The 16,981-nt window shown below is 34.4% G+C and overlaps 1 protein-coding gene across 2 annotated transcripts in view; it reads left to right on the top strand.

The window, feature by feature from the left end:
• The window catches only part of capu (formin protein cappuccino), a 380,358-nt gene that overhangs the window by 314,799 nt on the left and 48,578 nt on the right, over positions 1 to 16,981 (top strand). For both annotated transcript variants that reach the window (XM_089093489.1, XM_089093490.1), the window contains 2 exons: positions 9,889 to 10,058; positions 15,919 to 16,183. In XM_089093489.1, the coding sequence (XP_088949615.1) occupies positions 9,889 to 10,058; positions 15,919 to 16,183 (435 nt within the window). The remainder of the gene's footprint in view (positions 1 to 9,888; positions 10,059 to 15,918; positions 16,184 to 16,981) is intronic.

A 16,981-nucleotide genomic window follows, 5' to 3' on the forward strand; every position in this document is an offset into this window, starting at 1 on the left:
GTTCAGTTACGTATTGCTATGAGTGTGTTACCTATTTAGAATTCCTTCATAATTTCTTGAATAAAATTTCAGTATTGTGTATCCAATAGGGGAAAATAATAAAGACTTTATTACTTACTTGCGATTTAATTATGATTTCTTGAATTAAATATCTGTATTTTGTCCAGGAAGCGAATTAAAGAAAGCTATTGTTACTTAATTACAATTTCTTCATAATTTAATGAAATGAATAAAACTATTCTAAAGAATAAAGACGCGTTAAGCTTAAAGATATTTATTGCTTAAACGTATTAACATATTTTTGAAAGAATTTGCTACTTACTTACAATTTTTGATAATTTCTTGAATGAAATTTCTGCATTGTGTATCCATGAGGTAACTTCAAGACAGAGTTTTTAGCTTACTTAGAGTTTAGTCATAATTTATTGAATGAAATGTCTTTTTTTATTTATACAGGAGGTGAATTCAAGAAAAAATTTGTCCCCATGTGTCTGACAATAGATGTATTCAAATTCCTTTTCTTACCTCTCCGACGTTTTATTAGACATTCTAAACGTTTGATATGCTAGCGTACTCTAAAAATAATGATCACATAACAATGTAATGCAAAATATATTTTTAATGAAATAATGATATGTAGAATATTAATACAATAAATATATTATTATAAATTATTAATATCAACAATTAACTTTGGACATTTTGAATCTGTTCCATAAAATAGTTCACCATGTTCTCTCTTGATATTATAGCTATTGTCTTCTCTTAGTTCGTAATCAGTAGAATAATCATTATTCCATTTTGAGTCATACACAATTTTTACTGGTGTCTCATCAAAAGGCTCAATATGCTTTTCGTCTTTGGTATTATTTGGTTCAATGACTGTTTGACCAATGGCAGTAACGTTTGCTGGTGCTTTGTTTTTCATCTATTCATCTTTATATTCCATCGTGATATTTTCTGACAATGCCCTTTTTATTTTTCTGGCAATTTCACTGTCTATTATCACATTATTTTTACACAGGTAACAGTTTCGGCACATAGACAAGATATGGTTTACGATATTAGTAGAAGAGTAGGACTTTCTTTTATTGATCTTCCGTTGAATGCTAATACCTGAAAGGTGACGATTGGATGTATCAGTAGGTAATGTGTTACCTGCAACAGTAGCAAGGAGTTGTCCTCTATCATCAATGATTATTTTTATGTTGGCATTCTCTTTGAGTGCAATCATCTCTGGAGATCTCAATCTCGCATAACCACCAACATAAGAGTTGAATTTTTTCGGTATTCCAAAGAAATTTAATTCCTTACTGTCATGACAATGCATGCATACATTTCCAATAGTGCTACCACCTGTACTTGTTTCAAAGTTTAAATATTTCTTTTTGTCGGCATTCAATGCTACAATAACCTTGTTATGTAAACACACTTTATTAAAATGTTCCATCTTCACTTTTTTTTTAAAGATATGACTTATGTGTTTATCGTTCCACTGCGTAAAAAATACTGATTTAATACATGCAATAGATTAGGTTGTGTCAATAACCAGTCATAGAATACCAGTGGGAAAGTCACATCGTGTCTCTGACCAATCACAGAGCGCTGTCAAGAACCGGTCATAGAATGCCAGTGGGAAAGTCACATCGTGTCTCTGACCAATCATAGAGCGCAATTGTTAGAACTGTAAGCATATTTTGACATTTTAAGTTATGTACAGAAAGAAAGAAATAAATAAAGTTGAAAAATTTAGAAGTTCTAAAAAAGTTTCAATTAAACACTTTTAGGATATTGAGTTTCTTTACTGAAAAACTAGTGCATTACAGAGTCTCTCAAACCCCTTAAAACTCTTTTAAAAGATACAAAAACTACTTATATAACACAAAAATTTCTTTTTTAATTACAACCAATTAAAGAAAAACCACACGGAAACCGGCATCTGAGTCTCTCAAACCCCCTAAAGCTCTTTTAAAAGATACAAAAACTACTTATTTAACACTAAAATTTTGTTTTTAATTACTACCAAGTAAACAAAAACCACACGGAATTAGGCAACTGAGTCTCTCAAACCCCGTTAAGCTCTTTTAAAAGATGCAAAAACTACTTATTTAACACAAAAATTTCGTTTTTAACGACCACCAAGTAAACAAAAACCTCACGGAAACAGGCAACTGAGTCTCTCAATCCCCTAAAAGCTCTTTTAAAAGATACAAAAACTACTTATTTAACACCAAAATTTAGTTTTTAATGACAACCAAGTAAGGAAAAACCACACGGAATTAGTCTACTGAGTCTCTCAATCCCCTTAAATCTCTTTTAAAAGATAAAAAAACTAATTATTTATAACAAAAATTTCGTTTTTAAAGACAACCAAGTAACGAAAAATCACACGGAATTTGGCACCTGAGTCTCTCAATCCCCGTAAAGCTCTTTTAAAATATACAAAAACTACTTATTTAACACAAAAATTTCGTTTTTAATTACTAACAAGTAAAGAAAAATCACACGGACTCAGGAAACTGAGTCTCTCAAACCCCTTAAAGCTCTTTTAAAATATAAAAAACTACTTATTTAAAACAAAAATTTAGTTTTTAATGACCATCACGTAAAGAAAAATCACACGGAATTAGGCTACTGAGTCTCTCAATCCCCGTAAATCTCCTTTAAAAGATAAAAAAACTACTTATTTAACACAAACATTTCTTTTTTAATGACCAACAAGTAAAGAAAAATCACACGGAATTAGGCTACCGAGTCTCTCACTACCCCTAAAGATCTTTTTAAATGTAAAAAAAAATACTAATTAAAAAAAAATATTACTTTTTTCTTGTCCCCAAAGGAAAGAAAAATCACACGGAATTAGTCTACTGTGTCTCTCAATCCCCGTAAAGTTCTTTTAAAAGATACAAAAACTACTTATTTAACACGAAAATTTAGTTTTTAATGACCATCAAGTCAATAAAAATCACACGGAATTAGGCAACTGAGTCTCTCAATCCCCGTAAAGCTCTTTTAAAAGATACAAAAACTACTTATTTAACAGACAAATTTCGTTTTTAATGACCATCAAGTAAAGAAAAATCACACGGAATTAGGCACCTGAGTCTCTCAATCCCCGTAAATATCTTTTAAAAGATACAAAAACTACTTATTTAACACACAAATTTCGATTTTAATGACCATCAAGTAAAGAAAAATCACACGGAATTAGGCAACTGAGTCTCTCAATCCCCGTAAAGCTCTTTTAAAAGATACAAAAACTACTAATTTAACATAAAAATTTCGTTTTTAATGACCATCAAGTAAAGAAAAATCACACTGAATTAGGCAACTGAGTCTCTCAATCCCCATAAAGCTCTTTTAAAAGATACAAAAACTACTTATTTAACACAAAAATTTCGATTTTAATGAACATCAAGTAAATAAAAATCACACGTACTTAGCAAACTGAGTCTCTCAATCCCCGTAAAGATCTTTTAAAAGAAACAAAAACTACTTATTTAACAGAAAAATTTCGTTTTTAATGAGCATCAAGTAAATAAAAATCACACGGACTTAGGCAACTGAGTCTCTCAATCCCCGTAAAGTTCTTTTAAAAGATACAAAAACTACTTATTTAACACAAAGAACCCCCATGTAACTGAACCCCTGTATAACTGAAACCCCTGTACAACTGAACCTCCGTGATAAATTTCATTACGTTTAATATCTAGTCACCAAATGCTCCAAGCCTCAGAATAAAAAGGGATTTTGAAAACAGGGAGCCCGATTTACTAAAAGAAAAAGGGGTACCCCCCGTGCAACTGACCCCTCCATGTAACTGAACCCGTTTTTAACAGACACACGCCTTGCAACTGTCTACCCTTTAACTGATGCCGCGGTCTCATCACACCTATCTGCAAACAAAAACCCTACTAAACCTTGGACTCCATGTAAGGGTCAATTGAACAAATTTTTCAAACGTTACTTAAGGATTATACAGACCACATCGGCGAGGTAAAGCTAGGTCAAGTCACAATGTCATTCTATCGTTACTTTTCAATTAAGCTATTGAATACTTTCTAGCAATGTCCCTTGTAAGCGTCTACACAAATATCTTTTCTCAAATATATTTTCGCAAAAAAATTTCTAAAATATCTTAAACTAAATAATTATTTACCCTTTTCAAAATCATGACTCGTTATATTAATTAAACCCAATAAACTAATAGCCAAGTTTTAAAAAAAAAAACCCGAATAAACAAATAAAATATGAATGACCACAGATTTAACATAAAAAAAACGCAATCACTGGCTGTGGTACTAGATGCTTTACGCGAGCATTGTAGAATACTGGGCTTATCACCAAAAAGACATTGAACTTTGAAATTGCGTCGTTCCTCTTGGCAAAGAGTGTGATGATCTGTAACTACTAGAAAAAACCTGTTTGTACGGGGGCCTTGGCAAACTGCATAGACCTATTCTACTTACGATTCGATGCCAAAAGAAGATGTGGGGTTGCTCAAGGGAAAAGGGCCCATAAGGGTCAACCTGCTATCACTTTCGAATCTTATAAAGGACTCTAGAACCATCACATTCCGACTGAATGAGCTCCCACCCAACCTTCTGAGACCTCTCTAAGTTTCTATATGAAGTGGCTGGCAAAAAATAATAAATAAATGCGATAGGCTGTATATTGTACCTTACTTGATCAATGCTGCTACGTTGACTCTGATGTAGCTCTCACCAGGCAGTGCTGTAGGTTCCCCTCCCCTCTCACTCAAGTCGGAATTATTAAATTTTACCTGTGACGTTTTCTGATTCTGCTGGTTTTTTTTTTTTTTTTAGTGTAATCAATCACAAATTATCTTTTGAGTTAGGAAAGGGGGAAATGTAAACATTTTTCTTGGGGAGGAGGTGAGTGGATGTGGAAAATATAATTTTTTACATCATTTCGAACAAGTTCTTCCTTGCTTATTAGTATTCTATTTAGGGAGGGGGGTAACCACAAGGGGAATTTGCCCCACTGACGGTGTTGCTTCTAACCAAGTAAAGATGCACAAATTTCTTTTCTCCAGAAAAACTTTAAGTTTTTGTTGGGGAGGATAGGGCAAATTTCTCAAACATTAGAAAATGAAGACGTAACTCAATTTTTATGTTTTGATCTTCATTTGAAATGCCCCCATTTTTTCACTAATTACTACTTAAATGACTTTCAGTTGGAAACAAATTAATTGTAAGAGAAAGAAGTTAAGTACCCTATTAATTGTATAAATTCTTAATGCAAATGCGATAAATAAGTGCCCACGCAAGTGTGGCTTTTTTGGGTGGACCGGTTGTAAACATATGTGACCTCAGAGAATATGCCAAAACTGCAAGTTCTACTTGCGCAAAGAGATTGAAACATCTTTCAGTCACTTTTGCGGTTCTTTTATGTTCAAATGCTTATAGTTCCAGTTGCATTTTTTCCAGGTATTTTCAAGTTTTTGGTGAACTATTTCCATGCCAGCTATTATTTTGTTTCTTAGTATACACTTTTTACCGTCTTCTTCATTTCATTTGTTTATTTTTGCTTCATAGATTTGTTTCTTTTAGCATGTTTCGCCAGGATAGACAAAGACTGCGTCCCAAGAAAATACTAATAACGATTTTTTTGTGGATAGGGGTGATACAAAAAGTGAACACTCCAGATTAGACTAGAACGTGACAAACAAAATAATTCGAACCTTTGAGGATTTATTGAAAGGTTGCCAAAACAAAACTTAAAACAGGATGGGACGAAAGATGGTGTTTGCCAGCTTGTTGGCCGTAGTTGACTTGACCCTTAACGATTTTAGTGTTTGTAGTGGTAATTTAAATAGCCTAAGTTTTTTATTGGAATAATATTATTATTACTGTTATTTTTTATATGGCATTGCTGTATTTAGAATGTACAATTAGCAAATATAGATGCACGCAACTAAAGTTTTAGGATAACTATATCTTTTTTATACAGGGTTGGGGTGTGCTATTTGAAAGTATGCTTTTCAGGCAAAAATACTATATATTTTTTTATGTGTTTCTCCATGTTTAACTGGGTTAGTCTTCAGGAGCGATCCAAGAGAGCGTCCCTATTTCCTCTAATGTGGATGTGTGATTATTAAAAATAAACATATATCTTATTTTATTTTTTTTTCTTTGATGCTAATTCAGCCTGATTTGGTTTTAGAAATAAAGGAAAAAAACTAACCATTATCATAAAGCACAATATCCTCAGGTTTTGTTCTTCTCCCTGCAGCATTTATGTTTTATATCTTTAATGCTTTAGCCTAACAATGACGGTAGTGTTTCACATTTAAAACTGCATTTTTTTATATGTTATAAACTCTGTTATATCACAAATTCTATTCATAAGAGTTTTGCTTGCCTCTTGCCATTAGAGAAAAGTGATGTTTCCGAATTAGACAAAACAGTCCGTAGGCTCATCAAGATATGATGAAAAGAAGACCAATTAGGTTTATAGATTTAAGGAGCACAATTTGTTAAACTGGTGAGGCCACCGGGAATTTTTAAGAGACTTTTATCCGTGTGAAAAAGAAATTAGTGCAAAAATACCTACAAATGTTTTCCAAGGAAAAGGATAAGGTCTGCACATATTTTTTCAAGGAAAAAGACATAAGTTCGAAAATAGGTTTAAATTTTAGACGATCAGGGTAAAAATTTCTTCTAGTATTAAACCAAAGAGGAAAAGCGAGTTTACTGTCCTGTATTTCTATGCTAAAAAGTGTACTTTGATTCCATTGTTTTTTTTTCGATTTATTTTCGTAAGCCAATCACAACCAATTTAAACTTGTTCATCAGATTTAAAGTTCACTATCTTTCGCATATTGGACCTTGGACCAGTAACGCGCAAATGACGTTTTGGCCCTTGGAAGGCTTAGAAGCGTTAGTCGTGCTCTTGTTTGTGGTAATTTCTGTTGGTTTTAAGTTTGACTTCATTATTCATTGTAATTAATGTTCGTTTTGGGTGATTTTTTTTTTCGTTTTAATTTTGAATTGTTATTTGACTTTATTTCTACTCCTCTTTGGTTTGATGTAGCTCTTTACTATTCTTTGAAAAATATCTTTTGTAGATTTTTTTTAAATTAATACATATATAAACCAAAGAAGCATATGTCATAAAGCCCCCTTCGTACGTGTTCTTAGCTACGCATCAAAATCTAGGATTTGATCCGTACTATGAATTTCTAGTATCAAATTCTAGTAGCGTCAAATTCTAGGATTTGATGCGTACTATGAATTTCTAGTATCAAATTCTAGAATTTGATGCTTACTATGAATTTCTAGTATCAAAGTCTAGTCGCATCAAATTCTAGTAGCATCAATTTCTAGGACTTAATGTGGACTATGAATTTCTAGTATCAAATTCTAGTAGCGTCAAATTCTAGGATTTGATGCGTACTATGAATTTCTAGTACCAAAGTCTAGTCGCATCAAATTCTAGTAGCATCAAATACTAGGATTTAATGCGGACTATGGATTTCTAGTATCAAATTCTAGTAGCATCAAATTCTAGGATTTGATGCGTACGTCACTATGAACCAATCAAGTTTGCTTATAAAAGGGGAAGCAAATTATGACTGGTAGATAATGATTGTACCTAGACATTGATGAACATAAAATAGAAAGAAATTATCTTACATTTAAGGTGAGGTGCCACCTCTTCAACCCCCTCTGTGCTAAAGTCTGTTGTTTTCCGGAGAGCATTTTAAGATCCAACAAATATAGCTAGTTGCTAACTGCAAGTTAGCTTAAAGCATTGCTGCTTTTTGTTGCCTTTGTCTTGTGCTAGTATAGTCATTCTTGAAGCATTGAAAAAATTTTGAAATTATAGCGCAAAGAAGGGGGGTTTGATGAGGGTCGTAGACCCTCTTACACGGACATGGCTATATTTATATCAGTTTTAAGTTTCTGCTTCCCACCACTGTGCTTGTAAACATGAAGGTACTTTTTCATTTTACAGTTTGTACAGTTTTGTTTTATACTTAGTTTTCAATCAATAGTCATATTAATAAATAAATATATTTTCACAGTTTTACAGTATCAGTTTGCGCGGTTTAGTAGGTTTAAATTATTTCAAATATTGGGTGAATTGGAATCTACCATGTTCCGGAGCGGTTTCGGAAATTTTCAGAAAAATACAAAAAGGCTTGGGTGACGACCCCTTCTCAGAAAAATATTAAACTCCGTGTTTCGACGACACGAACTTTTAATCTCTGCGTGAAGGTTTTCAGATGGAATAATTCTCACCAAGATTGAACGCCTTTTTGAGGGTATATTGACTTTCTCCCAAAATTATTTAATTTCTTTCTGCTTATAACTTTCGGTGAATAATTTTAAACCTATTGAATTTTATATGTTTGGATTGAGTATATAAACATATTCTTTTAATGCATAAATGGTTTCCAAACTTCCGTTTTTTGAAAGTTCAGTTACTATTGACAAGGGCTGCTTTTTATTCGTTATTCATTCCCCTCAATGATTTCATATTTCTCTCCAACAGCGCGTGCGGTAAAGATGAACAAGATTAGAAGGTCATTTTATTTTAATTGTTCTTAAGTCCTTATTCGTAAAGAAAAAGGAGAAGTTAGCATTACAGCATACGTAGGAGGGCTTCTTGATTTGGCACCCAAAATCTCGTTATTTTTACATTTTACGATTTTTTACCTGATTTTGTAAAATGTCCCATACAAATGGTTGTTCTATTTTTGAAGAGTTGGGCCTTCCTCTAGAACATATTCCCTTTAGCACTTAGCTTATAAGAAATACGGTATGGTGTAAGACTGATGTGTCTAGCACCCTTTGATTGAACATTCGTCGTCTTTCATTATTAAAAAAAAAAAAAAAAAAAATGCAAGAGGATAGGTAAAAGGAGTCTTCAAGAAAAATCTTTTGGAGATATGATGAGGTGCCGAGTGAGGGTGCTTGCTGTAAAGATGTTCACCAAGGAAAAATATTCAAGGAATTTCTAGTATCAAATTCTAGTAGCGTCAAATTCTAGGATTTGATGCGTACTATGAATTTCTAGTACCAAAGTCTAGTCGCATCAAATTCTAGTAGCATCAAATACTAGGATTTAATGCGGACTATGGATTTCTAGTATCAAATTCTAGTAGCATCAAATTCTAGGATTTGATGCGTACGTCACTATGAACCAATCAAGTTTGCTTATAAAAGGGGAAGCAAATTATGACTGGTAGATAATGATTGTACCTAGACATTGATGAACATAAAATAGAAAGAAATTATCTTACATTTAAGGTGAGGTGCCACCTCTTCAACCCCCTCTGTGCTAAAGTCTGTTGTTTTCCGGAGAGCATTTTAAGATCCAACATTTTAAGATCAAAGATTCAACATTAAGATCAGCATTTTAAGATCAAAAAGGAGAAGTTAGCATTACAGCATACGTAGGAGGGCTTCTTGATTTGGCACCCAAAATCTCGTTATTTTTACATTTTACGATTTTTTACCTGATTTTGTAAAATGTCCCATACAAATGGTTGTTCTATTTTTGAAGAGTTGGGCCTTCCTCTAGAACATATTCCCTTTAGCACTTAGCTTATAAGAAATACGGTATGGTGTAAGACTGATGTGTCTAGCACCCTTTGATTGAACATTCGTCGTCTTTCATTATTAAAAAAAAAAAAAAAATGCAAGAGGAAAGGTAAAAGGAGTTCCTTTTGGAGATATGATGAGGTGCCGAGTGAGGGTGCTTGCTGTAAAGATGTTCACCAAGGAAAAATATAAATACCGCATAATCCTGGAACTACATGATTAAAATCTAAGAAATATGAATTTAGTCTGGAGATTTGGGCCTGGTGGCAGGAATAAAGGAAGAAGAGGAATTAAATTAATTATTTAGTATTTACAGATTTCCAACAAGTCTTATGCAATTTGAAGAAAGAACACAATGATGCACTGGAAAAATTGAAAACCGACTATGAAGACAAGATATTCAAGATACGTGGGGAATATGGCGAGAAGATATGTCAGCTTGAAGATAGGCTGGCAAACTTGAGTAATGAACTTGAAAGCTTTAAGGTAATAAACTGAAAAACGTTTACTTAGTACGTTTACAGTATCTGTAACTAATTGCCAATGAGTTGAAGATCTCTTTTTTGAAAAAAGGGTACCTGACTCAGATTTTATGCTAAGGCTCTATTAATCCTAACCTAAAAAGCTATGTCTTCAATTACTATTTCGACTTATTGAAGCACCAAGCCCCCCGGGCAAACACCATTATGCATACTCTTCCTCCAACTCAATCTATCTAAGCAATCTAACAACAATCTAGCAACAAGCAACAATCTAGCAACCTAAGCAATCTAACAATCTAACAACTCAATCTGAGCAACCATTGTTTGCCCCTTGGGCAAACACCGCTGTGCATACTCTTCCTCCAACTCAATCTATTCAAAGTTTCGCTCTTTACTTCTTATGTAGCTCCAATTTCCTATACATTTATTCTTATGACCTCTTTCCGGCCAATTAGAGCGATGGTCAAACGTACGATTTCTGGTATTCTATCTTTTTTCATCCGTAAAATGTGGACTAGACATCTTAACTTTTCTTCCATTATAGCCCTAAAAACTGATATCAAACCATCTCTTCCGTACAGCTTATTTTTTTTTGTATAGTCTCAGTCTAAACTAAAGGGTACTTAAAACTATTGGTAGACACCTATTCTGAAAACATATCTTTCTTAACATTTCGAAGTACCGACATTTCAAAGACATGCGTGACGACTGTCATTACTGTGGCTTCCAATATTCTAGTGTTAGCTGGAAGAATTGTCTTCCTGTTCTTCTTAACTTTTCAAGTAGAAAACACAAAAGCAAAAAAAAGTGCCTCAGCTGTTCGAGTTTTTACATCCTAGTAAAAATCCATAAAAATATCAGCCACCTCTTCACCTCCAGATAGGTGAAACTATCCACTTGGTTGACTTTTTCACTGCCAACGTTACATCTTTCTGCTACTTTCCTTATTTAAACGATTAAACGATTAAACTTCTTAAAATTGGTTTTTACATCTATTTTCGCACCTTGAACTCCCAACTACTACTACTTCTAACTACTAACAACTCACCGTAGCACCAAGCCGCCTGAGGCCAACAGAACTACGCACACTTCTCCTCCGCCCCAATCTATTCAAAGCCTCTCTTTTTACACCCACCCACGAAGTTCCGATTTCCATTTAATCTTTCTTTATGACGTCCTCCCACCCAAGATGAGGACGACCTGCTTTCGTTTAGCCCTAGACGGTTGGCCGAAAAGAACAATCTTCGGCAATCTGTCATCCTTCATCTGCACAACATGCCCTAGCCACCTCAACCTTTCTTTCATTATAGCCCTAGAGAGCGGTATTGAACCACATTTTTCGTATAGCCTATTGTTTGACATACGGTCAGTCAGCCGGGTACCAGAATAATCCTTAAGCAATTTCTCTGGAAAACATCTAGCAAATCTTCATCCGCTTTTCGGAGCGTCCATACTTTTGTCGGAGCGGTCTCCTATTGCCTTTCTGTGCTCCTTAAGACAAAGTCCATCAAAATAATCCATATAAAGGGGGATAGAACACAACCCAGCTTAACTCCTGATTTAATACAAAGCAGCTGCTAACCTGATTTCCTACCTTAACCGCCTCTTCTATCAACAGAATCGAACGCTTGCTCATAATCTATAAAACTGAGGACCAAAGGTGTTTGAAAACTCAGGCACTTCTCAATTATTAGACTAAGAGTGAAAATTTGATCGACACATCCTCTACCTTTTCTAAAACCGCACTGTTCTTCTCTTAAAACTTTGTCAACGGGATCTCTCAGTCTAAAAAGTATCATATTACTAAGTAATTTACTACCTACAGAGACCAGACTAATGCCTCTATAATTACGACACTCACTCTTTTCACTTTTCTTATAAAGTGGTTTAATTAGGGTTTCTTCTAAATCCGCTAGGTACTTCCCCTTTTTGAAAAATCATATTCATTATCTTCAGTAACTTATTTCTAACCTCCGAGCCCCCATATTTATGAAACTCATTTACCACCCTATCAGCACCTGGAGCCTTATTATTTTTTAATGCTTTTAGTACTGTCGCTAATTCCTCCTCACAAAACAAAGCTTCCTTCACATCCAAGGTATCACAAACTTTTTCATTTCCTGCGAGTCTTCGGTTTACTATAACATAATCAATAAGGTTTGCTGTCTTACCATCACGTGAATACCATGTTAACTTATGAGCCATTTTATGATGAAACACCGTATTGGTTATAACTAGACTTTTATGCCGACAACATGGCAAAAGTTTGTAGTCAATGCTGTTTTCTTTTCCTACACCAAATTTACCTAGACTAGGATACCATCTATCCCTATTTCTACCGACCTGGGAATTAAAATCTCCCCATAATAATAACTCCCAATTCCTTCAAATTATTTATTTTGCAAACATTTTTATTTAGGATACTCAAATCCGCTGTCTAATTCAAGTCTAGGAGATTTTCATCTACCCATTTGATGCCATGTTCTCCATAACCTTTCATGCGTTCCTCGGGACAAAGCTCATCAAAATAATTGGTATTAAGGTATAAGACACAGCCCTGCTTAATTCCCGATTTCACATCGACCCATCAATTAATCTCTCTTCCTACCTTAGCTGCAGCAATATTGTTGTCGTACATAGCACTAGTCACTTTAACGTGCTTATATGGCATGTCATTCAAGGATAGGACCTTCACAAAAGCTTTTCTATCAACTGAATTAAATGTCTGTTTATAATATATAAAACCTCATGACTAAATAGGTCTGATATTTTATACTCTTCTCAATTATTAGTCTAAGTGTGAAAATTTGGTCAATACATTCTCTTCCATTCCTAACAGACGGTTCTCCTCTTAAAACTGTATCTAGGCTGCATCATCTCTGAGTCTAATTTTATTTTTGGTTACTATGTGCCGTGGTTTGTTCTTTACTACGTTGCACCTGACGCTGCAGCCATGACAATTATCATCACTATGCTAAGCAATTTCCCTCCTACAGATATCAAAACTACGCTCACTCACATCTCATTTTCATATAAAGGCTTAATTTAGGAATCACTAGGTGAAATAAATGGCTTTGCATGGCTGTAGATGTATAAGTACAGTTTAGTTTGATTTAACCGTGCAGGTTTGTTTAAATTACTTTTGTTAAGTAAACTGACGGCGACTTTACTGTCTTCAAGGATTTTCAGTATAATCTAACTTAACCTAGCTTACCTCACTCCAGCCTAAAGTCACTGTCAAAACTCATGTACTTTTAAAGTTTTTATTTCGTTTTGCTGTACCAGGGTACCAACCAACTATGTTTCTTTTCTATTGAAAATTGAGGGTGACATTACTTTTGACGATAGTAGATATTGTTCTATGGTATATTTTGATCTTGCCCCCCCCCCATCCAACCCCACGATAAAATCCTGCATTATATGTTTCCCTATTTACTTGAAACACTTGGTTGCGCACAGGTCACGTACACAAGGAGGCCCATGAACTTTCAAACGGGAAATGCAGTGGTTTTACATTTCTACAAGAATTTCAAATTATTCTCAAAGAAATTGCCCTTCCTTGTTACTTTAAATAAATTACACCCTCTCCCTCTCTTCCTAAAACTTAAACCAATAAACTCTCCCCTTTCCTTTTTAATTAAAATCCTGCATACTTGCCTTGCTTGGGACGTGTCTAATATTTGTTTTGAACTCAAGATTCGAATATTGTACTTAAATTGTGTTTTTGTCTCCAAATTATAAATAAAGAAAAAATGAAGGCATTAAATAAAAATTTAATTTATTTTTTTACCAACTAGATTTTACAGAGAAAGAAACTGTAAGGCACTCCAGATTAGGCTAGGACGAGATTTTAGAAATACCTTAGTATTTTCTATGAGTTGGCTAGAGCAAACAGTTAATATGAAAAGGCTGGAGAAAGAGTGTCTATGGGTGTATTTAGCGGCTTAATCAAGTACTTGTGTCTTTTTTTTTAATCTTTGTGAAATCTTCTGGTGCCCTCTACATTTGCCCCAAAATAAAGCATCAATTAATAGAGTGTCAAGAATTCACTGTTTAAATTTGTGCGCATCATACACCATAATTTCCTACCTTTTCCATGGTTAGGTTTTCTCTAGTTTCAAGCTTTGTGTAAATATGCCCTCGAATGCCACTGAATGATTCAAATTTTATTTTTCTGTTTTATTTCGTTTTATTTATGGAATTTTTGCGATTGGCAAAATTCATGTTGATATATTTCGTTGTAAAACCTGATCTACGTGCGTCAATCTTTTATGTTCTTTAAAAAAAATCCTGAAAACTTTTTGCAGAAATACAGAAAAATCTAAAAAGTATCGTAGCTTTTTCCTTTATTGGCATTGCAACAAAGCTGCTCTAATGAGAGTTTTTAAATGAAAATGGGAATGCCTTTCTTAAAATGGGAACTTTATTAAAGGAAATTGTTTATCATCAGGATTAATTTTGTTGTAAGAATGTTTGACCCACCATTAATAACTTGTGGCTGCAAAGAAAATCTACTAATCTTAAAGGGAAGAGAAATTGGGGGGGGGGGGGTAAATTATGTGTAACCTAGCCTATAGAAAAACAACAAACATTTCAAAACTTCGAGGGGATGGGAGTGGCTATTTGCCAGAAGTCCCTCCTCTCGTCTGCGTACATACCTGCTGGGAAAGCAAGCTGCTACCGTAATAACATTATAAAAATGCTAAACAAGCTTAGATTTAATTTATCAAAAACTGTATTTTAAAAATTAAAACATAAAAGCAAACAGCAGAGCAAATTATAACTGAAAGTTTAAAGGTGGAATCGAGGTGAAGATGTGTTCTTGTTCCCCTTCGAGAGAAAGGATTCTTTATTTCCGACTCAACGAATAAAACGACAAAGTGCAAGTCCACTGTTTTACGTCAGAAATTAGCCTTGAACTCAATTTTCAGGAATATTAAAAAAAAAAAAAAAAAAAAAAAAAAAACGAAACTGCGGCCAGTAAAGAGAAAAGAAGCGACAAATGCAAAACAACGCGGATATTTCGCCTGTATCCAAACAAGGCGTCTTCAGCACGAAAGAAACACAAGAGGAACAAGATAAAAAAAAAAAGAAGCTAAAACTAAAAAACCAATAAAACCACCGCCACCAAAAAAAAATACATATACAATTGGTGCAAACTGATCCACGTAGGGAAAAGATGCTATTATAGAGTTACTTCAGTGAGAACACCATCTTGTTCCTCTTCTGTTTCTTTCGTGCTGAAGACGCCTTGTTTGGATACAGGCGAAATATCCGCGTTGTTTTGCATTTGTCGTTTCTTTTCTCTCCACTGGCCGCAGTCTCGTTTGTTGTTTTTTTTTCACTGAGATTTTTCTCTTTGTTGGTTTTTTGTTATGGCTGGCCAGTTTGGCTTAAGATCTTTCATTCTTCAGGAATATTTTTTGGGGTGCATCACACCCTACCTCCCCTAGATATACCATACCTACCCCACAATACGCCTAAGGAGATAAGAAATAGTCAGTGACTTTCGACTTACCTCAGTAAAGGTGGTGCTAACCCTCAAATGGGTGTTGGAACGGTATTTAGTTGTACGTTTCTTTCTCAAGATTGGTAAAAGGCTACTATAGCCGCCTGTGTTGCTTACCAGAGCAGCCACAACATCACAGAGACGTTCTTATGGTAGTGCTGATGCTTTGTTCACTGTAGTTCAGAAAGATGTTTTTGTCCTGTATAGGCTGATTCCTTTATTCCTTGAATAATTTCTTAGCTATTCAAAAAAAAAAAAAATCCTACGTTATATTTGTAAATTATTTGAATGAAAATGATTATCGCGGCTGTGAAACAATGCCTTCTCTTGTAATATCTTCCATTTGTTGTTTCAGGAGCGATGTTCAAAAGTAGATCCTCCTCCGTATATATCTCCACCAGCACCTCCTTTGCCTGCCAGTATTCCACCTCCACCTCCACCATTGCCAAGCAGTATATGTCAGCCTATCCCACCACCTCCTCCACTTGTGTCATTTGGGTCAATTCATGATGGAATAAGCCAACAGCGTGTCTCAATACCTTCCCCGCCTCCTCCTGGACCCAACCCCTTACCGCCGCCCCCGCCTGGTGGTATTGATGGCTGGAATGCGCAAACAGCAGGTACATTTAGTCTTATATATTTGTATCAATTCGCTCCGAATGCTTGCCTTTGAATTTTTTTTAAAGCTTAATTGCCTATCTGAAATTGCATTCCTCATTTTGTTGTTTGTTTACCATTTTTGTAAAAATTGTTTTTTCCTTTATATTCTTCTTCACACCTGCGCAGAAGGAGGGATAGGGGAGCCCTTTGGGGCCTAGAAATCCACTTTTATGAGGTAAGCGCAATATCTCACCTCCACCTTAGTAATCATTTGATGTTTAAGTCTTGGACTTATGAGTATTCCATGACCATTCTTTCATTAACTGTTTTATTTTTAGCTTATATTTCTGTATATAACATTGGCTGGATACTTTATCTCACTCCTCATTCTATGAATTTATGCCTTTCTTAACTTCGTATTTAATTAAGTTTTTTTTTTTACTTCTATGCATCATCTTTTTGCCATATTTTTAAAACGAAACAAAATAGGAAACTTGAGAAAATATTCTAGTAGTTTAATTAGAGGTGTGTTCATGAACATGTCGGCATCTAAAACTCTTTGTGTCTTTAAAAAAAAAAAAAAAAAAGGATTATGCGTATTGTTTAGTCTTTTCTGCTTTAAGTAGCCTAATTACCTTTAATTTCATTTGTCTTTAAAATCCGTAATAATTAGATTTGCCACAATTTTATATGGCTACCCTCAATAAGCAGGATGAAGATTTTCGTCATGATCCAAGTTTAAGTTAGCATACATTTTACATATATTATCTTAAGAAAAGAACTGCCTTTAAACGCTTTGAAGCTATTGCCGAATTCAG

This window comes from Artemia sp. Qi Xiang Cuo, chromosome 8 (genome assembly GCF_049724085.1).
Source record: "Artemia sp. Qi Xiang Cuo chromosome 8, ASM4972408v1, whole genome shotgun sequence".
Lineage (NCBI taxonomy): Eukaryota > Metazoa > Arthropoda > Branchiopoda > Anostraca > Artemiidae > Artemia > Artemia sp. Qi Xiang Cuo.